This window comes from Schistocerca piceifrons, chromosome 7 (genome assembly GCF_021461385.2).
Source record: "Schistocerca piceifrons isolate TAMUIC-IGC-003096 chromosome 7, iqSchPice1.1, whole genome shotgun sequence".
NCBI lineage: Eukaryota > Metazoa > Arthropoda > Insecta > Orthoptera > Acrididae > Schistocerca > Schistocerca piceifrons.
In genome coordinates this window covers 183,730,847-183,754,358 of record NC_060144.1, presented here as the reverse complement: position 1 = coordinate 183,754,358, position 23,512 = coordinate 183,730,847, and the positions used below count along the sequence as shown (strand labels likewise).

The following is a 23,512-nucleotide window of genomic DNA, read 5'->3' as shown; positions in this document are numbered from 1 at the left end:
AAATACTTCTCCCTGACGTTTCGTTGCCAGCTGCGGGACTCACCTCAGTCTAGACTCACCTCAGATGATGTTGCCCGCAGCTGGCAACGAAACGTCAGGGAGAAGTATTTCTACTATTGGACCACGGCCTCTTAGCCCGGAAGTTTTAATTACTGAAGACGCCGGCCGTGAAAGCCTACACGCTATGATGAAGTATATTGTGTTTTGGGTGTCATCAACTTGGGGAGACATTCACTCCGAAAAAATTTGAGTCTGCAACGAATTTACAGGGAAAAATAAGAAATGTGACCGAAATAAGCAACGGATGTAGTGTCTAATTATTTTGTAAGTGAAACTGGTGAAACGCCTTGTCAACAGTAAAAAGATGCAGAAGTTTCTCAGAAGTTTAAACGAAGAAGTTTTACAAAATTTTATTGCGCAGCTGATGTTCCACAAACATTCCTGTCTTGTGAACTCACAACGGGAACCCACTATAAGTCACTCTCTGACACAGACGAAACTTTACAGGATGAAAGAAGAGCCGAAATGAAGGCTTAGATGCAGACAATCAATATTTTCCTAGAAACTGACGATTAAAGTTTCGACGTTACGCAATCAGTCTGTCCACCGTTTCTTCACAGATACAATAGTAGCCTTACGTATCATTGCACACGCACCAGCTTCCAATCCACTGCACTTGTGTAACGATCGAAATTTTGAACTTCCTTTCGCATTCTCTGTAATTTTTGTCTACATCCCACTATGCATTAAGCACTTATAGCCGTTTGTAATACTCATTTTGTTTTGCAATGTACACTGAAGAGCCAAAGAAACTGGAACACCTGCCTAATATCATGTAGCGCCCGCGCGAGCACGCAGAAGTGCCACAACACGACGTGGCATGGACTAGACTAATATCTGAAGTAGTGCTGGAGGGACTGACACCATGAATCTTGCAGGGCTGTCCATAAATCCGTAACAGTACGAGAGGGTGAAAATCTTTTCTCAACAGTACGTGGAGGGGCATCCCACATAGGCTCAATAATGTTCATGTCTGTGGAGTTTGGTGGCCACTGGAGCCACTCTGTAGCAATTCTGAAAGTGTGGGGTGTCACATTGTCCTGCTGGAATTGCTCAAGTCTGTAGGAATGCTAAATGGACGTGAATGCATGCAGGTGACCAGACAGGAAGCTTACGTACGTGTCACCTGTCAGAGTCTTATTTAGAAGTATCAGGGGTCCCACATCACTGCAACTGCACACGCTCCTCACCATTACAGGGTCTCCACCAGCTTGAACAGTCCCCAAGTGATACTGAGGGTCCATGGTTTCATAGGGTTGTCTCCGCAATCGTACACGCCCTCCACTCGATGGGATTTGAAATAAGCTCGTTCGACCAGTCGAATTTCGGTGTTGACGGGCCCAGGTTAGGCGTACAGTTTTGTATCGTGCAGTCATCAAGGGTACACGAGTGGGCCCTCGGCTCCGAAAGCCCATATCGATGATGTTTAGTTGAATGGTTCGCACGTTGACACTTGTTGGTTGCCCAACATTGAAGTCTGCAGAAATTTGCAGAAAGGTTGCCGTCCTGTCACGCTGAACGATTCTCTTCCGTCGTCGTTGGTCCCGTTCTTGCAGGATCTTTTCCCTGCCGCAGCCATGTCGGAGACTTTATGTTTTACCAGATTCCTGATATTCACGGTACACTCTTGAAGCAGTCGCGCGGGAAAATCCCACTTCATCGCTACATCGGAGATGCTGTGTCCCATCGCCCGTGCGCCGGCTGTAACACCACGTTCAAACTCACTTAATCTTGATAACCTGCCATGGCAGCAGCAGTAACCGATCTAACAAGTGCTTTGTCTTATACAGACATTGCCGACCGCAGCGCCGTATTCTGCTTGTTTACATATCTCTGTATTTGAACATGCATGGCTATACCAGTTTCTTTGGCGCTTCAATGTAGAACGAATGGAATGGCTACCTTGTTGTCTTATATCGGAGTGGCCGACCGCAGCGCCATATTCTGCTTGTTTGCATACCTCTGTATTTGAGTACGCATGGCTATACCAGTTTCTTTGGCAGTGCAGAATGAATTGAATGACTGCCTTGATGCGGCCTCCCCGTCAGCTTACGGGCAGAGTGGAGCTGTTGCGCAGGGTTGCATACTCACAGCTCCTGCAGCGCCGTCAGCTTGGTGAGCGCCAGCGGGACGTGCGTGAGAAGGTTGTCGTCCAGGTGCCTGCAACACAACACAACACGACATGAGACGACATAACAGGCCACACATTACTCACAATTAGCCGCAGCCTGCCCGCTGGATGACGAAACGAGGCGACGAGCTCCGCACGCGATAACTCTGCGCGCGCCGATTTGCGGCTATTATGATAATGGTCGCACCGGCGGGACCTGACGTGCCATTATGCAGATTGCACCATAGGCAGAGCATTAGATATGTCGCCTCATTTGCAACCATAATTCTCACTTTAACGACGGCGTCAGCGCACAGACTCAATTTGTAGGATACAGATTTAAACAATCTTCAGTTCAGCGAAACTGCAGTGCCAGTGGCCTCTGTCTTTTCCTCATATACTCCTCTTCACACAGCCTCTTTCCAAAACACACTCGTGCGGTTACTTTACTCACTTTTCTTGTTGTTAAGTTAGCTGGTGCCAAAGATAGTCATCTAGTGGCTGAAGATTGCTTTTTGACCGTGTTTGCTTTCGAAAATCTAATTGCGCAACTATCGTTCACCGTCGAGGATACGCAAATTCTTCTTCTATAACACCCAATGAAGGTTACGGTGAAATTTCACCATCATGAGTTGGTTCATTTATTTCCTGGTAAATAACGTGTAAAAAGGCCGCGAAAGGCAAAGGTCCCGAGTTTGAGTCTCAGTCCGGCTCACAGTTTTAACCTGCCAGGAAGTTACATATCAGCGCACACTCCGCAGCCGAGTGAAAATCTCAATCTGGAAACATCCCCCAGGCTGTGGCTAAGCCATGTCTCCGCAATATCCTTTATTTCAGGAGTGCTAGTTCTGCAAGGTTCGCAGGAGAGCTTCTGTACAGTTTGGAAGGTAGGAGACGAGTTACTGGTAGAAGGAAAGCTGTGGGAACGGGGCGTGAGTCGTGCATGGGTAGCTCAGTTGGTAGAGCACTTGCCCACGAAAGGCAAAGGTCCCGAGTTCGAGTCTCGGTCTGGCACACAGTTTTAATGTGCCAGGAAGTTTCAACATGTAAAAATTCTGCGTGATACGTAATACACAGGGTGTTCGAAAATTACCGTTACAAACCTTGACGACATGTAGAGGGAAGTGAGTAGGTAATATTTTGAATAGGAGCCAATCGTCAGAAACGGACTGTTTCCGTTCTAAGACGGTTTCAGTTCAGATATTTAACTCATCCACTTCTGCTTGAGGAATTTAATTAAACGTGACGAACTCAGCATACTGCACGCACAGAACAGTACTACTGCATTACAACAGTGGCTCGATGTGGCGACCACCAACGTTGTTACAGACATTGTTCCTACGAAGCACGTTATGTTACACACTCACCATCACATCTGATGTCTCTTCAGTTTCTAGTGCAGTGGCCAGACGTCGTGCTAGCTCATCTTCCTCTGTCTCTACAGGAGTTCTCGTAAATGAAACTTTGCATATGGCGGAACTGGGTTTCGACAAGGCGTATGTGTCGTCTAGCGGAATTGCTTGCTGTATTGCGTCTGTGCGAGCTGCTCTGCTAGCCACTAACCTTCTTAGCGAGCTGCTTTACATGAATGTTACTGTTCGGTACTCGTTCCTCGGTTTTCACCTTTAGGGGTCACTTTAAAGCTCTCCTAGCTGTACTTTGTTCCTCTCCATCGTGACAAGTTCTATGGGACTTCCAGCTTGCTAATTGGTTGTTGGTTTTGTAATTCTGGAACCTGAGGGGAGGCGGGGGAGGGATCTAGAAGATATAGTGTTCGTCGATTTAGATTGGGTCAGAGCAATTTTACTATTTGTTTAAAATCTGGAAAATTATTATCGCCCTGTAGAGGCTGCGCTGTTTTCAATTCTACACGTTTATATAAAGGGGTAAGTCTTCCTTGACAGTTGCTTAAATTTCAGAAGATGTTTTTAAATTCCTTTAGAGGTATCTTAAGATAATTGCTTTTCGCTATTTTAACCCAACCATTAAAGGTGGTTGAGAGCAAATTTTATCCTGATTTGGGAAATGACTTTTATGTGCCTTTGAAAAGTGGGTCAATCTGAATTGGGTCCTTTGTAATCAATCGTTCAAATCAAACCTTAATGATCCTCCTGTGTTCTTGTTATCGGGTGCGTTAAGGTTGAGTATTACATCTCCATCCATTGCTACCAACTAACTTGTTTTTTTAGTAGAATAGGTTTATTAATTCCAGTTCAGTCTGCTTCGATAGACTCAACTTATTGGTGTAACATTGCTGAAGCTACTCCATGCATAGCCCGGCAACTAGGTCAATTAAGGAGATTGGGAAATGTTCAACATGTCATATGTTCATCTTAATATGGTGAGGAAGTTGTCTTAATGTGAATTTTGAGTAACGTTATGGATTAATGTGCATGAAATTTTGATTTACCTGAATTTTCCCAGATTTTATTGCACTGAAAATTTTTAAAATTCGGTTTTAATTAAGCTCTGTTTAGACATTGGGTTTGAGCTTGTTTACTGTACTGCTGAGCCTGCCCCTAAAACGAAATATTGCTTCATTGTTGGAAGTAGATTTTGCTTTAATTAATATCTGTATAAATATTTGTTCTGCTTGTTCGGATTTGTGAACCTGTCTATAAAACCACAAGCTTCATAATTGTTCTATGTATGCTACCAGTGTAAAATATCCCAAGTGTCTCAGTAAATAAAGAATAAAATTGTATGTTTAGTGTGACCACGACTAGCGCTCAACGTTTTGGCTCATTATTGTAAATGTCACTTATTTAAGTAATGAGCATCTGATTAGATTGGCCACTATTGCTCACTACATAAGTTTTTTTTTACTGATTGGTTATTTTGGCTTGTGTAACATGAACTGTTGCTCGTGACTTGCCATTATTCAAGTAAATCTATCTTAACGTACTCTTAAAAGTAACTGTTTCACAAACCGTATTTGCCAGAGTGGAGACGAAAGGAAAGTGCTGTGATGGGCTAAGAGATGCAGCATTAGGAAAACTTGCCTTTCAAATAACGGGAGAGTCACTTAAGGCTAGAGATGGATTCGTACTCACAAAGCTCTGAGTGCTGGCACAGTTAGGAACCCATCGTCGTGGATGTGCGTTATCTGGTTCCTCTTGAGTAATCTGCAAACAACAAAAGATAGACTTAATGACAAATGCCATACAGATGTCCCAAATATCGTAGGGTTGCAGGAAACAATCCAAATCATAAAGCACGATTCTTTGAACGCCTTAGGGTATCTATCTCTCTCTCTCTCTCTCTCTCTCTCTCTCTCTCACACACACACACACACACACACACACACACACACACTTGTAGACTGACTTTTCATAACGTGCCTAGAGAAAGCGACTAAGAAATCCTGAAGTTATTGATAAGTAACAAGGATATTTTCACCTCTCTAAACTGCAAAGTTGTTATGGAGATGTGAAAATTCGTAATTTCGTAACTACTGTGATAATAGTAATCAGCAATAATAAGTCTCTCTACAAATAAACATATTGTATGTAGTGACCTCAATTATTTTTTCTTTATTACATTTCGTCCCCCCCCTCCCCAATCCCCAATCCCCAAGGGGGGGGGGGGGGGAGGTGGACTGGCAGCAGCCTAATCGGCCGCTGTACAGCTTACAGAAAAGTTGAAAAACATAATGAGAATATAAACAAACAATAGAAACAGGTGATAAAACGGTGACATTATAAAAGAGATGTAAAATGGCGGAAAGTTGTGAAGTATAAAATATATAAAAAAGGTGCGAATGAAGACACACATCAAGTAGACAGGCACAATTAAAAAAAAACGCTGACAGTCTGGTTTCTCTTCGCACGAGATAAAAAACGCAACTAGCGACAGTATGGTGGCCATTCGCAACACTGACAGGGGATGGACAACACTGAACATTCACTTTAAACAGCACTATAGAGGCGATATGACGACATATGGGGGTGAGGGGAGGACCCAGACCAACGAGGGGAAAAAAAAGCTGGGAAGCAAGGAAAAGGGAGGGGGGAGCCGATGGAGAGAGAGGACATAGAAAAAAGGGGGGACAGGGCGGACGCAGAAGGATTAGGGGAGGCAGTGGAGGGGAAAATAAAAGGACTTGGCGGAGAGAAGGGACTCAGGGAGAGGGTAGGTGGGGAAAAAGCAGGATGGAAGAGGCGAGAGGGAGCCTGGGAAAAGGACAGAGGGAGGGAGGGGGAGCTGAGGATCAGAGTTGGTAGGAGGCATAAATGGAGGGAGAGAAGGCATCATCCGGGAGGGGGAGTTGAAAGAAGCCACCTTGGGAAAGGAGATGAAGGGTGAAGAGGTGGAGGGTAGGGGGAAACGACGGTGAAGGAGTGGCAGAGTGTGGGGTTGGAGAGGAGAGGAGCAACCAGGGGATGAGGGGGATCAAGGCAGCGGGAGGTGTAGAGGACACACTGCACAGACTGGCCGCACAGTTTGAGGTAACATTCACGGACTGTGCGGCCCCTCCTGCCAGAGTTTTGAGTAATCCCTTGGGCGTGTGTGTGTGTGTGTGTGTGTTGTTTTTAGCATAGGTTAGTTTAACTTAGCTTGAGTAGTGTGTATGTCTAGGGACCGATGTCCCACGCAGTTTGGTCCCTTAGGAATTCACACACATTTGAACACATATGTAGAGGACGTGGATATGTTCAAGGAAAAGGAGCAGATGGGGGAAAGGAATCAGGTCATAGATGATCTGCATGGGGGACGTGAGGCATATACAGAAGACAAGGCGGAGTGCATGGTGCTCGAGGACCTGGAGCGACGTATAGAATTTTTTGGTGGGGGTCGGATATCCAGGTGGGGCTGGCGTAACGGAGGATGGGACGGATTAAGATCTGTAGGTGTGGTGGATGGTAGAGGGGTTCAACCCCTACATCAAGCCAGAAGGGTTTAAGGAGACAGAGGTGGTTTTGGGCTTTGGATTGGGTAGGGTGGAGATGAGGGATCCAGGTGAGTGATCCCAAGAGCTCCAAATATATTTGTAACCACTTTTATAGCGACTGTGAGATGACAGAATGACTCGATGACTTTAACCCATAATGTAATGATGATGTGGCATGTGACGAAATTTGTCCGCAAACTGAGACAGAACAGAACAATTACAATATTTATTTTGCAATAAGTAATGTAACGCATTTCGTCTTGGCAAATTTCAGTTGACAAAATTCAGAATTTGTTGTGGGACATGGTAGAATATTCCCGCTTAAGTCCTTATAGTTCCACGAAGTTCCGATAGATGGCAGCGCCATACAAAGCCTTAAATATAGCGTCTTTAAGGAGGTGCGTGCCAGGCAGAGAGCTGTCATTGAGTTTCTTTCGATGGAAAACGAGAGCATCGCAGTTATTGGTAGGCGCTTGCAAAATGTCTACGGAGACGTGGCAGAGAACAAGAGCACGGTGAGTCGTTGGACGAGGAATATATGATCATCCCAACAAGATCACGCAAACCTGTCCACTCTCCCGCGTGCTGGCAGGCCACGCACAGCTGTGTCTCCTACAATGTTGGAATGTGCGGAAACTTCCATCTGTTTCGTCCTATGAAAGATGCACTCTGCGGGAAGCAGTATGTAGGTGATGGGGAGGTTACTCATGCAGCAAGAAGTCGGCTCCGATTAGAGTCCTGCATGACCGAGTAAGCGAACACAAAATACGAGGTGGGGCGAGCACACCCTAACTGGATAGGCTACCCGCACTAGTGCTTGTGACCGAGCATAGAAGCCGTGACCGAATACGTAGCACATAACTTCAAACACATTACACGTGTTACTATCCGTGTGACACTGCAGCCAGTACGGGATTCTTATTTGTGGTGTGTCTCTCTCTGTAATCATGCAGCGCGAGTAAGCCAGTGTAGTAAGACGTAAGATGGAAACCAATGTTTACACATTAAAGAAATGGGAAGGTCTAAAAAGCCAAGTATGGAGTACATTTCTGTTGGTTGTAGATGAAAACATTGCGTCTACCGGGTACGTATCGTGCATAAACTGCTCCACTTTATTGTTTTTCCAGTCGGGAACCACTCATTTAAAGAAACACAGTTGCAAGAAACCTCTCAAAGATCGTTTCTTTGGCCGTCCTTCCGTTATCTTAATATGCTTCAAATAAGTGAAAAGCAGGAAATTCTTAACAATGTGCGACAAATGTGTGCTACGTACGCAGGTACAACATTCAATCATTAACATAAACGTTTTTGCATAGTTAGTGGAAAGTGTATTACAGAGAAACGGGAATGTTGTGACTCGTATAATATTTCACTAACGTAAAACATCTCGTTTTTATGGGAACGGGGGTCGGGTTGTTTGGGGGGAGAGACCAAACAGCGAGGTCATCGGTCTCTTACGGGAATGTTTCGATGATTTCCATATCAGTTCTGTATTACTTGTCTCTTTTGTTTATTATCATAGATCCTTCAAGTACTGTGTCATCACCACCCAGAAAGAGAGCTCGTTTCAAGGAAAGGAGGAACAACAGATCATCCGCAGCAGATGAAGTAGATCTGTACATTTTAATGCACCCCGGAGATGATGACATCTTAAAGTGGTGGAGCAGACATGAAACAGATCCGCCAGATTTGGCTGCAGTTGCAAGACGTATTTTATGTATCCCAGCAACAAGCGCACCTACTGAAAGGTGCTTTAGTAAAGCCGGCATGTTACTAACAAATTGCCGCAGCCAATTAAATCCGGAACTCGTTAGTGATTTCCTGCTGATCAACAATAACTATAATTTTGTTTATGTTGCAAACAATTGAAACGTATGACAAGTTACGTCTGTAAATGTTTAATGTTCTTTGTATGCTTTCTTTATGAAGATGGTTGTCTTCTAGATTACAGGGAAAGCACTTATTTAATGTTTCCTATAAATGAAAGGAAAAATATCTCTTTTGTTTGGAAATGAGACTCGTCTTCTATCCGCGATTGTATTGAAATATCATTTTACTTTCCAGGTGCTTTATGAATTTAGCTGTGTCACGTACCCGTTCTTGGAAATGTTACTTTTGTATTAAAAGAGAGAGAGAGAGAGAGAGAGAGAGAGAGAGAGAGAGAGAGATAGAGAGAGGCGTTGGATTTGTACAGTAAAGTAGAGTGCAGCGAGCCGGGGCGAGGCGAGGTAAGACGTCAGCGGTGACCGGTCATGCTCGGTTATCCTCGTGTCCGGAATCCGGACATCAGACATGGGGCGAGTAGGTGGCCGAGCCGAGTCGTATGGGGCCGGACACGAGCGGGTCGGTCCCCCCGTCAACAGATGAGCCGTGACCGGTCAAACACTGAGCGTTGCAGCACTCTAGCTCCGATGTCGACTAGTAGAGTGATACCATACAGATATACACGCCCTCACAGTAAGACGCAGTATGGAAGATTATGTAAAAAATAGGTTTTTGTAGGCAATAGACTGGGGGACAATGTGGTATGTTGGAATACTGAACAAAACCAACCTGCTTTCAGAAAAAAATGCGCTGGATTCCTTATTGAACGGCACTTGTATATTATGTCTTCGAATATACAGGGTGTTACAAAAAGGTACGGCCGAAACATTCCTCACACACAAATAAAGAAAAGATGTTTTCTGGACATGTGTCCGGAAACGCTTAATTTCCATGTTAGAGCTCATTTTAGTTTCGTCAGTATGTACTGTACTTCCTCGATTCACCACCAGTTGGCCGAATTGAAGGAAGGTAATGTTGACTTCGGTGCTTGTGTTGACATGCGACTCATTGCTCTACAGTACTAGCATCATGCACATCAGTACGTAGCATCAACAGGTTACTGTTCATCACGAACGTGGTTTTGCAGTCAGTGAAATGTTTACAAATGCGGAGTTGGTAGATGCCCATTTGATGTATGGATTAGCACGGTGCAATAGCCGTGGCGCGGTACGTTTGTATCGAGACAGATTTCGAGAACGAGGGTGTCCCGACAGGAAGACGTTCGAAGCAATTGATCGGCATCTTAGGGAGCACGGAACATTCCAGCCTATGACTCGCGACTGGGGAACACCTAGAACGACGAGGACAACTGCAATGGACGAGGCAATTCTTCGTTCAGTTGACGATAACCCTAATGTCAGCGTCAGAGAAGTTGCTGCTGTACAAGGTAACGTTGACCACGTCATTGTATGGAGAGTGCTACGGGAGAACCAGTTGTTTCCGTACCATGTACAGCGTGTGCAGGCACTATCAACATCTGATTGGCCTCCACGGGTACACTTCTGCGAATGGTTCATCGAACAATGTGTCAATCCTCATTTCAGTGCAAATGTTCTCTTTACGGATGAGGCTTCATTCCAAATTGTAAATTTTCACAATCACCATGTGTGGGCTGACGAGAATCCGCATGCAATTGTGCAATCACGTCATCAACACAGATTTTCTGTGAACGTTTGGGCAGGCATTGTTGGTGATGTCTTGATTGGGCCCCATGTTCTTCCACCTACGCTCAATGGAGCACGTTATCATACGGGATACTCTACCTGTGCTGCTAGAACATGTGCCTTTACAGGTACGACACAACATGTGGTTCATGCACGATGGAGCTCCTGCACATTTCAGTCGAAGTGTTCGTACGCTTCTCAACAACAGATTCGGTGACCGATGGATTGGTAGAGGCGGACCAATTCCATAGCCTCCACGCTCTCCTGACCTCAACCCTCTTGACTTTCATTTATGGGGGCATTTGAAAGCTCTTGTCTACGCAACCTCGGTACCAAATGTAGAGACTCTTCGTGCTCGTATTGTGGACGGCTGTGATACAATACGCCATTCTCCAGGGCTGCATCAGCGCATCAGGGATTCCATGCGACGGAGGGTGGATGCATGTATCCTCGCTAACGGAGGACATTTTGAACATTTCCTGTAACAAAGTGTATGGAGTCACGCTGGTACGTTCTGTTGCTGTTAATGTGATTTAAAGAGAAATAATAAAATGAGCTCTAACATGGAAAGTAAGCGTTTCCGGAGACATGTCCACATAACATATTTTCTTTCTTTGTGTGTGAGGAATGTTTCCTGAAAGTTTGGCCGTACCTTTTTGTAACACCCTGTAGATTGTGGTAACAGACTGACATGTGTATTCCACTCCAAAATAGTTTTGCTCACTATGCTTCCACATTACTTCTTTTGTCCCTCCAGTAGACTTTTTTCCTCTGCATTACCTAGATAGGAAGATATTACGATTTTTGATTATTTTGAGGAGGCGATGATTACCGAAACTGGTTTCCTAAAGTGACAATGGCACTGTGTGCAAACGAAGAATTTACAAAAATTTCCAATGTGACGGACAAATTATAATTTTGCATATTGCTCCTTGTAACAGATTTTATGGAGTTCAGCTGTTTCGTCGTGTTTGGTTATTTTTCACCGACTACTGCTCTATGTCAATCTTACCTTATTCATCGCGAGTAACAAGTGATAATTCTGCATAATTAGCTGTCATTCTTTCATTTTTCTGACATTATCTACTCACTAATTGCGTATTGTGTCTCATCAGTTCATCACCTATGCCTTTCATTATATTTAACCATACTACCGAGCAGTAATAACGGGATTGTGCGTGCTGATTTGAGCCTTGCAGGGACTTAGGGTATAGAACCGATTACTGCAGACCCTATTAAAATTATTATGAATTATTTAACAAATCCAATATACTGTTTTCTTTGTACTATTTTAAAATGGACCACCTGCTAAAATGTGCTAATTTCTCGAAGCAAACTAAATTGCTCGTATTCCACAAGAATGCAAAACTTTTCCTCGTGCTTCATGACATTTTATTTGACATGATCTTGGTTTCGAGTTACAAGACAACTTGACACTGAGGTGGCAAAAGTCGTGTCGGAGCTTCTGTTTCTCGGCGTAGTGCGGCAATTCGGCGTGACGTGAACACAACGAGTCGTCGGGAGTCCCTGCAGAAATATCGAAACATGCTGCAGCTGTCTCCATAACCGTCCATAATTGTGAAATTGTTGTCGCTGCAGGATTTTGTACATGAGTTGACCTCTCGATTATGTCCCATTAATATTCGACAGGATTCATATCGATCTGGGTGGCCAAATCATTCGCTCGAATTGTCCAGAATGTTCTGCAAACCAATCTCGAATAACTGTGGCCTGGAGATATGGCGTATTGTCATTCATAAAAATTCCATCATTGTTTGGGAATATGAAGTTAGTGAATGGCTGAAATGGTCTCCAAGTAACCGAATATCAACACTTCCGGTGTCGGTTGGACCAGAGACTCCAGTCCATTCCATGGAAACACAGCTCACACCATTATGGAGCCACCACCAACTTTCACAGTGCGTTGTTGACAACTTTGGTCCATCGCTTCGTGTGGTGTGCGCCACACTCGTACCTTACCACCAGATCTTTACAACTGAAATCTGAACTCATTTGACAAACCCAAGGTTTTCCGGTCGTCTAGGGCCCAACCGATATAGTCACCAGCCCCGGAGGAGATTTAGTGCTGTTATCAAAGGGACTCGCGTTGGTCGTCTACTAGCATAGTGCATTAACGCGAAACGTCCTACATTGATTCTGTGCTTATTTCACGCAATGTTGCTTGTTACTGGTGCCGGCAACTATACGCAAACACCGCTACTGTTGGTTGTTAAGTAAAGGCTGTTGGCCATTTCGTTATCAATGATGGGGGTAATGCCTGAAATTTGGTATTCTCGGCACACACTTTATTCTGTGCGTCTCGGAATACTGAATTCTGTAAGATGTACCACACATCTACCTCCAACTATCAAAATATGTTAATTCCACCGCGCGGGATTAACCGAGCGGTCTACAGCGCTGCAGTCATGGACTGTGCGGCTGGTCCCAGCGGAGGTTCGAGTCCTCCCTCGAGCATGGGTGTGTGAGTTTGTCCTTAGGATAATTTAGGTTAAGTAGTGTGTAAGCTTAGGGACTAATGACCTTAGCAGTCAAGTCCCACACACTCACACACATTTGAACATTTGTTAATTCCTGTCGTGCGGCCATAATCACGTCGAAAACTATTTCCCATGAATCACCTGAGTACAAATGACAGCTCCGCTAATTAACTGCCCTTTCATACCTCGTGTAGGCGATACTACTGCCATCTGTATAGGTGCATATCAGTACCCCATGACTTTTATCACCTCAGTGCGTAGTGTTAAGAATGACATGACTGAAACATTATCTTCTGGCTATTGTGAAACATGGAATCTACAAGAACGAAGGGATTGGGTGGCAATTTGTTGTTTTGTCGCACAATCACAGGTACATGATGGTATCCAGAACAACCGCTGGTGACATCACACGGAGCAGCTGAACAGACCGCAACCGGATACTGATGAGTCACGAAGAGTAATGAAACCACTTTATTCTACAAGTTTTCCAGAGTGTGTCGCTGAATGAGATTCACACAACGAATAAGACGTTGAAACAACCAGCCTGGATAGCTACATGGTTTAACGCGGCGCTTCCGGGAAGTGGAGGTGCACCGGCCCCGCGTAGAATGCTCAGAATGTGCAGGGCAGCCCAGATGTGGGTTTTCGGCGATTTCGCGCATACCACTAGGTGAATACTGGGTCGATACCCAAGTTCTGCCTCAGTTACACGATTTTCAAACATCTGGAGAACTTTTGCTTACTTTCCAATGAATAAGGCTTTACGCAGGCAGTTGGAGTACCGTATTCCACCCGAGGGAGTCACTGGGTGGCGACAGGAAATGCATCAGCCACACCTTAAATTATCCATGTGAAATCCGTTAATATCCATGCCGGCACTGTGCTGATGGGAAAAAAGGCACAAGAAAGGAGAAGATGAAGCAGAAGAGTAAGAAGATAACGATAATACTGGTCGTACACATTTACAAGTGGGCTACGATCAGGCGAATGTGAAAGGTCAAGAAGGTACTTCGATGCTCCATCGTGCACTTTCCTTCTTTTTGTGCGGTTCTAGTCGTGTTTCAAACCGCTTTGTGTCCTGGAAACTCCGAACGAGATCGCGCAGTGGTTAGCACACAGGACTCGCATTCGGGAGGACGACAGTTCAATCCCGCGCCCAGCCATTCTGATTTAGGCTTTCTGTGATTTCCCTACATCGCTTCAGGCAAATGCCAGGATGGTTCCTTTGACAGGGCACGGCCGTCTACGTTTCCCATCCTTCCCTAATCCGAGGAGACCGCTGTACACATCTACATCTACATGACTACTCTGCAAATCACATTTAAGTGCTTGGCAGAGGGTTCATCGAACCACAATCATACTATCTCTCTACCATTCCACTCCCGAACAGCGCGCGGGAAAAACAAGCACATAAAACTTTCTGTTCGAGCTCTGATTTCTCTTATTTTATTTTGATGATCATTTCTACCTATGTAGGTTGGGCTCAAAAAAATATTTTCACATTCGGAAGAGAAAGTTGGTGACTGAAATTTCGTAAATAGATCTCGCCGCGACGAAAAACGTCTTTGCTTTAATGATTTCCATCCCAACTCGCGTATCACATCTGCCACACTCTCCCCCCTTCCCCCCTATTACGTGATAATACAAAACGAGCTGCCCTTTTTTACACCCTTTCGATGTTCTCCGTCATTCCCACCTGGTAAGGATCCCACACCGCGCAACAATATTCTAACAGAGACGATCGAGTGTAGTGTAAGCTGTCTCTTTAGTGGACTTGTTGCATCTTCTAAGTGTCCTGCCAATGAAACGCAACCTCTGGCTCGCCTTCTCCCAAATCAACCCAACCCAACCCTCTCCTGGCGACATTTGTCCAATCCAGGGAAGACAATCAAATGGTGCGGGTTAAAGTGAATTTCGGAGGTTGATATGGATTAATAGCTCTGGAAAACGTGCCTATTACCCCAATGCTGCTATCTTCCTGTTAACATTTCTCAACAACGGCTGCGAAAAGTTAATTCTCTAGTTTTCTTAACGTTTCTCTGATGTTTCTTATCGACATTGATCCACGCTCTCTACGAAGCAGAAACTGTGATTTGCCCCCAGAGGGCTACCTGTTAACACTGAGCTTTAGTCAAGCTTTGATATTGCATAACAGTCTCCCAGATGCAGCAGCGGAAGCATCGTCTTAATCGAATTTAAAATCTGATATTAATGGCACGCCTAGCTCCACATTTTCTTCGATGGTGGAATTAGTCCTTATACGACTCGTCTGGCCACAGACAACAGTCCACAAACGCTACTGATACGAAAGCAACGTACTGATTTTTCCAAAATCTGATTGAAATCTGATTTCGCAGGACAGACCAGATCAGGTTGTGGAAAGGGGCCAAGATCAGTTACTGTTAGTTACACAAGAACACAGAACTTTATTCCTCGAAAACCAATGCAGAGTTTTCTCTTTAAAACAACAAGGATCAATTCACAGCTGAGGGCCCAAGTAACTTCTCAATAGTAAAGTTTAAATAATTCTTTTTAAAAAACAAAGATTTAGAGAAACGGCTGAAGGCCTTATTTAAGTAAAATTAAAATATCCTTAAATAATTCCTTTTAAGGCGCAAGAATTTAGACAGACGGCTGAAGGCCTTACTTAAGTAAAATTAAAACATCTTCTCGGCTAAAGGCCCAAATAATATTTCAGATCAGCAAAGGGAATTCTTTAAAAGGCAAGCATTTAAAAATTTCGGCTAAAAGCCGTATTAAGGAAAATTTAAATTAATTCCTCGGCTGAAAGCCCAATAATATTTCAGCATAATAAAATGGAGCCTTTAAAGACAAGCATTTACACAGTACAACAGAAAACCATCTTAACAAAACTTGACATATCTTGACGGCTGAAGGCCCAAAGAATTATTCAAAATAATTAAGGACAAACCTTAAGATAGGAATTTACACAGTACGGCTGAAGGCCATTTTAAGATTTCAAGATAGTTAAGAGAAACCTTACAGACAGGAATTTACACATTACGGGCTGAAAGCCACACATTTTAAAACAAACGCGGCTGAAGGCCTAAATACAAACAAGAATTTTAAATAAAACACGGCTAAAGGCCTAATCTTAAAATACTTCACATAAGGTTCGGCTGAAGGCCATATACTGAACATAGAACACACAAAATTAATATGTGGCTTAAGTCCTGGCACAGTACTTGCAACAAAAGAAAATCACAATCACAAACAGCAGGACAGTGGTGCTCAGAAGTGTTCCAAGGGTCGGCCTGGGGAGGATATTCCAACAACAGTTTAGGTGAGACAGGCAGCCAAGCGAAACACTAAGTAATCGGGTGGCAGCACGACCTAGGGACGGCTGACAAACCAACCAACAACCTAATCAATTCCCTCTATCGCAACCGACCGACCACCTACTCCAGTACGCAGACAGCATTCATCTGCTCAGCGGAAATCACAGACGCTACACACAGTTCTATGAAAACACTTGCACCAAGAATCCCGACAATGCTAAAACCAGTTACCGTGGAACAACAAGGCACACACACACAGACAGAGTTTCCATAAGCGGTCGGCGACAAATACACGTCGTCCGATGAGACGACCGACCGAACGACAAACCAAGGTCGTCCCCACTCAAGTTATTAGCGTCGGCAGCGGTCGGGCGCGTGTTGGCTGTCCGGAGCCCACTGCAGCTCCAATCCAACTCGACGTCCGTTCGGAACTCGGAGACACGGTGACCCGGGCACACTGGCTCGGACCCACCCCTGCAGAGGTAACTCTTGCCCATCGGCGACGACATCTCTGCACGAGGAAGGAACCGACCCGCGTCCGGCAAGATGACGAACTGACGAGGCCCAGAAACGGTCAAAAGACCAAATACACGTCGCCCAATGAGACGACCAACCGAACGACCAACCAGCAGTCGTTTCCGCTCCTCTCTCCTTCCACCGGACAGTTCAGTTCATGTGTGTGGCCAGCGGTCGGCAAGTACTGGCTATCCGCGCCTCAGTGGCGCTCCGTTCCCGACTGAACTCCGTACAGACGAACACCCGAAAGCACTAGCGATCGCTCCAGAGATAGTACGACCGTGCACTTATCGATAAACGCTGCTGCTGCCACTTACAGGCAAGCATATCAGAAACCTAGTGACGCCAGTAAATCGAATTAAAAGAAAACGAGGCGACAGAACCACAAAAACAAGGTGACGAGCAATAAACGGCACGACTTCGAGCCGCGCGAGGCTCACTGATGAATATTGATTTTTCCAACAGCGATAATACGCACCCCTGGTAATTGTAAACAAAACGCATCCAGGAAACTGTCTATTACTTTATATACCTATGCTAGCATACAGATAATGTGCTATGAGGTGTGGCCTTTATTCATTATCTTTTTATGTGACCACTAGGCGCTCTGTGTCGTATCCAGTTGCATAAGAAGGCATATTATGAGGCTCTTATGCCACATAGTCAAAAAGCTTTGATTTGCTTACATTTGTGACGGCACAAGGCATACCTTCTCCCGTTATTCATACAAGAACTAACAGCGCTACAAATACATAAAAACAACATAATACACAGGAATTCAAACTTCCTCTGGAAAACTGTTAAATCTGTTAAATCCAAAGTGCAAGACCCACTATTCCTCTACTTCCATTTTCTTTGGTGGATCAAAAATGAATAATCGATTTCCCTGTCGATAATATGCTGCTATTGAAGAAGTCAGTTTGGTAAAAATTCATACATACATTCAGTAATTGCATCCAACATTCTCTTTGTTTCAATTCTTACAATACTTTGTGCCGTTATACAACATATCAACAAGTTTGACTATATAAATGACACCTCAGAAAATAAAAAAGGGGTGATGTGGTCTGAGTTTTGTTATTAGAGATAAGAAGGCAGCTTTTATTCCGCGCAGCGCAAAGTGGCCGCATGGTCAGTAATCAAATTATGCAAGGTGTGTAAAACCATCCAGCTTAATTTTTGGATTATAATTTAAATCTATATCTGACTCATTTAGTTCTTTCTCCAGCTAGTAATTAGACAAATGCAAAGAGGGTATGTTCCCAAATTATAACAGATATTTAATTTATTCTGACAAATTCTCTCTCTTATGGCTTTAACAATCCATTTCTTCCTGCAATTCTTCTAAACTATAGTAACCTGCGATCGTAACGTTTCTTTAATTTCCTGCATTACACTTGTGTTATAGCATTCCACATATTCTGGGGTGTACATTGTCGGTTCTTCTCCACCACATTTTTGTGGAGTTTCCTTGTAAAACAATATGTTTGCAATTTTTACAAATGATATATTAGTAAGTGTAGTTATTATGTCACTTTTAAACTCTGCAAACGGATTTCTGTTACTAGGTGCACAATGTCAAGTCCCCCACATTTAGATACAATGTAACCATTCTTTTTTAATCAGATCCAAGTTGGGGATGAATGTCTATATACAGATTTTTGTGTTTCTTTTGATATATTACGTGCACTTGGATCCACGGATTTCTGCAAGTATCCTAATATGCACCCACTTGGCACTGGCTCATCGCATTCTGCAGTTTTATCCAGATCTTTTCATGCAATGTGTTTAAGATGATATGTAAGCCTAGCCTGCTTATTCTTTTTTCAAGTGTCATTTATGATTTCCTTTTAATGCTGTTGTTATAACTATATACTCCAGTTTTTGCTTTTTCACTTTTATCACTTCCATGTTCAGTTTTTTTTGTGTGTACAGATAACATATTAACTGCACTTAAAGGAGTAATTTTTTGTGTCTGGGAACGACGCAACATGTTAACGGCACAGTTTTCTCTGCAGTAGCCTTGGACGCTGACTGGCCACAGCCACAGATTACACGACAGCCAGCTGATGGCAAAAAGATCTCACCGCTCAGCGCTGCAGATCTCTGACTCTATTGTGAATAAGAAACATCAACTGTAAATGCAAAATAAATGAAAGGCTTTATAGAGTATATATGTGCATTTGTAGCAACTCCGACAGTAAATTATGTTGCACTGAGTTTTCCCTATTCAATAATGATATATCCTATATAAATGAAGTGATTTTATGTCCTCAAAGATAATATCCCACGAAGCACACGCTCTTAAATGAAATACCAAAAAGTAAAGATAATATTTTTTTGTGAGCCGCTGAAAGAAATGTATTGTCTAAGAGGAAAGAGAGCCGTATACACGAGAGATACAACGAAATAAAGGGAATCTGTTTTACTGTTAATACGATGAACGATCCTGACCCAATGCAATAAATTCTTGTACACACATCAAAAAATGTTTTGCATCACCCCGGTTCCCAGGACTCCTGAAGATAGACGTTGAATGTGGATATTGTAACACAGACACATTCCCTTTGACTGTTCAGAGATATCACTAAACCCGGCCAAAGATGTAATCAACCATGCATGAGCTGCGCCTATTAGACGGAGGGGGTCCGACAGTCGATCAGTTCCAGTCATTCCACCAGGAAGGGGGTACACGGCTCGTGTTGTCTGTAGTTCAACCCTGTCTAGACGGTCCGCATTGCTACTTTGTGCCAGGAAGGGCTCTCAACAAGAGAAATGGTCAGGCGTCTCGGAGTGAACCAAAGCGATATTGTTCGAACATGAAGGAGATACAGAGAGGCAGGAACTGTTGATGACATGCCTCGTTCAGGCCGCCCAAGAGCTGCTACTGCAGTGGATGACCGCTACCAAAGGATTGTGGCTCTGAGGAACCCTGACAGCAACGCCACCATGTTGAATAATGCTTTTCGTGCAGCCACAAGACGTCGTGTTACGACTCAAACTGTGCGCAATAGGCTGCTTGATGCCCAACTTCACTCCCGACGTCCAAAGCGAGGTCCATCTTTGCAACCACGACACCATGCACCACGGTAAGGATGGGCCCAACAACATGCCGAGTGGACCACTCAGAATTGCCAACACCTTTTCTCCACCGATGAGTAGTGTCGCATATGCCTTCAACCAGGCTATCGTCGGAGACGCGTTTGGAGGCAACCCGGTCAGGCTGAACGCCTTAGACACACTGTCTAGCGAGTGCAGAAAGGTGGAGGTTCTCTGATGTTTTGGGGTGGCATTATGTGTGGCCGACATACGCCGCTGGAGGTCATGGAAGGTGCCGTAACGGCTGTACGATACGTAAATGCCATCCTCCGACCGATAGTGCAACCATATCGGCAGCATATTCGCGAGGTATTCGTCTTTATGGACAACAATTCGCGCCCCCATCGTGCACATCTTATGAATGACTTGCTTCAGGATAACGACATCAGACGACTAAAGTGGCCAGCATGTTCTCCAGACATGAACCCTATCGAATATGCCTGGGATAGATTGAAAAGGACTGTTTATGGTCGACGTGACCCACCAACCACTCTGAGGGATCTATGCCGAATCGCCGTTGAGGAGTGGGACAGTCTGGACCAACAGTGCCTCGATGAACTTATGGACTGTGTGCCACGACGAATACAGGCATGCATCAATGCGAGAGGACGTGCTACTGGGTATTAGAGGTACCGGCGTGTACAGCAGTCTGTACCATCACCTCTGAAGGTCTCGCTGTATGGTGGTACAACATGCAAAGTGTGGTTTTCATAGGCAATAAAAATGGCGGAAATGATGTTTATGTTGATCTCTATTCCAATTTTCTGTACAGGTTCCAAAACTCTCAGAACCGAGGTGATGCAAAACTTTTTTTGATGTGTGTACTACATTCCAGACCCAGACAGTCGTTGCAGCTTACGTGCTGGTGAAAATTATTGTTCAAGGCACAATCGTATCAAGAACCAAATCAGTAGAAGCCAGATATAACGCTGCAATTCGTGATAAATTTTCTAGAGTTTCTCATTAGGGAAGCAATTTATAGAAGTTATAGATTAACGCGGTGAATACTGACACTCACTTACTGAATGAACCGGTAACTCCTACCCCTCCCCGATTCCTTGAAGCATCGAACGCCAATGTGTAAGACCGTTTCAGGAGAAGCTAGTTTTTCACACATCGCAATGTTTATGATGTCATACTTCGCGAACTATGTGTTGTAAAAAGATATAATTTTGGAGGTCCTTTACACTTAGATGACAAAAGCAATGTGACACCTCCTAATATCGTGTCGGACCTCCTTTGCCCGGCGTAGTGCGGCAACTCGACGTGTCATGAACTCAGCAAGTCTCTGGAAGTCCCCTGCAGAAATATTGAGCCACGCTGCTTCTATAGCCGTCCATAATTGCGAAAAATTTTACGGTGCTGGTTTTTGTGCAAGAACTAACCTCCAAATTACGTCTCATAAGTGTTCCATGTGATTCATTTCGGGCAATCTGAGTGGCCAGCATTCGTTCTCATTTTCTAAAATGTTATTCAAACCAATTGCGAACAGCTGTGCCCCCCCCCCCCCCCCCCTGCACCGCAACTTTCTCGCCACCTGCTAAGACGTGTTCATCGGCATGCGTCCATGCAAGACCTCAAATATACAGGGAGACATTGCATAATTAACAGTCAACCCAATTACAGAGTCTTGACCGTTTTCTAATGAACAATCCACGAATTTATTTATTTATTTTATCGTATGGCTAGGGCCCTCCGTCAGGCAGAACGTTCGCAGGGTACTGGTCTTTCAATTTGAGTCCACTTCGGCAACCTGCAGTCGATGAGGATGACAGGATCATGATGAGGACAGCACAACACTAGTCCCTGGGCGGAGAAAATTCCCTGATCCAGCCGGTAACCGAATCCGGGCCCAGAGGACTGACAATCCGTCACGCTGACCATTCAGCTACCGGGAGCGGACAATCCACGAATAAATTCACCTTTCAACTATCAGTTTTACACTGATGGAAAAATTAATGTAGAGTAATGTAATTTCGGGAATATATTTGTTTAGGTAATATGTTTAAGCGAGTAGCATTGCAAGGTTAATGAAACCGTGAGATAAGCCACTGAAAACGTGAAACGCTACTACATTAATAACCCGTATAAGCGCCAAGATGTTAAACGCAAGCATACAAACGTGTATCCATTGTACTGCAATGGTGCCGGTTGTCAGTTTCTGAGATGGAGCTCCATGCCTCTTGTACTCGGTTGGTCAACACAGGGATGATTAACGCCGTTTGTGGATGACGCGGGAGTTGTCGTCCGATAACGTCGCTTACGTGCGCTATTGGAAACAGATCTCGAGATCGATCTGGCCAAGGCAACATGTTGGCACACTGCAGACCATGTTGCATTAGAACAGTGGTAAGGACTCGAGCATTATCCTGTAGGAAAACACTCCATGGAATGTTGTTCATGAATTGCAGCGCAGCAGGTTGAATAACCAGACTGTCGTACAAATTTGCAGTCGTGGTGCGTGGGAGAGCCACAAGAGTGATTCTGCTGTCATACTAAACGGCATCCCAGCGCGTAACTCCATGTGTAGGTTCTGTGTATCTAGCACGCAGACAGGATGGTTGCAGGACCTCAGATGGCCTCCTTCTAACCAACACACTATCATTACTGACACCGAGATAGAGCCACCTTTCATCAGAGAACACAACAGACATCCACCATGCCGTCCAATGAGCTCTCGCTCGATACCACTGCAGTCACAAATGGCGGTTGTTTGGGGCCAATGGATGATGATGATGATGATGATGATGATGATGATGATGATATCTGGTTTGTGGGGTGCTCAACTGCGCGATTATCAGCTCCCGTACAGTCCGCCCCCGGTAGCTGAGTGGTCAGCGCGACAGACTGTCAATCCTAAGAGCCCGGGTTCGATTCCTGGCTGGGTCGGAGATTTTCTCCGCTCAGGGACTGGGTGTTGTTTATCCTAATCATCATCATTTCATCCCCACCGACGCGCAAGTCGCCGAAGTGGCGTCAACTCGAAAGTCTTGCACCAGGCGAACAGTCTATCCGGCGGGAGGCCCTCGTCACACGACATTTTTTATTTAGCGCCCGTACAAATTCCCAACTTTTGCTCACTCCAATCTCGCCACTTTCATAAATGATGATGAAATGATAAGGACAGCACAAACACCCAGTCATCTCGAGGCAGGTGAAAATCCATGACCCCGCCGGGAATCGAACCCGGGACGCCGTCCCCGGGAAGCGAGAACGCGACCGCGAGAGGGACCAGTGGAATGCACGTTACAGGGCCTCTAGCTTGTAACTGTCCTTGAAGTAACCGATATGTAACAGTTTGTCGTGTCACAGAGGTGCCAACTGCTGCTCGAATTAGTCTGCAGATGCAGAACGATGCAGCAGAGCTATGTGCCGAACACGATGATCTTCCCTCTCGGTAGTGCCACGTGCCGTCCGGAGCCCTGTCTTCTCGCGACTGTACCAGTATCGCAGAAGGAACGTCCAGTTTCTTTATTTATTTATTTACACGTCAAGTTCCGTAGGACCAAATTGAGGAGCAAATCTCCAAGGTCATGCAAAGTGTCAGTACA

The 23,512-nt window shown here is 44.7% G+C and overlaps 1 protein-coding gene across 1 annotated transcript in view; it reads right to left on the bottom strand.

The window, feature by feature from the left end:
* The window catches only part of LOC124805538 (lutropin-choriogonadotropic hormone receptor-like), an 860,476-nt gene that overhangs the window by 288,432 nt on the left and 548,532 nt on the right, over positions 1 to 23,512 (bottom strand). The window contains exons 5-6 of the mRNA XM_047266106.1: positions 5,224 to 5,295; positions 2,152 to 2,220 (exon numbers count right to left, since the gene is read on the bottom strand). Of these exons, the coding sequence (XP_047122062.1) occupies positions 2,152 to 2,220; positions 5,224 to 5,295 (141 nt within the window). The remainder of the gene's footprint in view (positions 1 to 2,151; positions 2,221 to 5,223; positions 5,296 to 23,512) is intronic.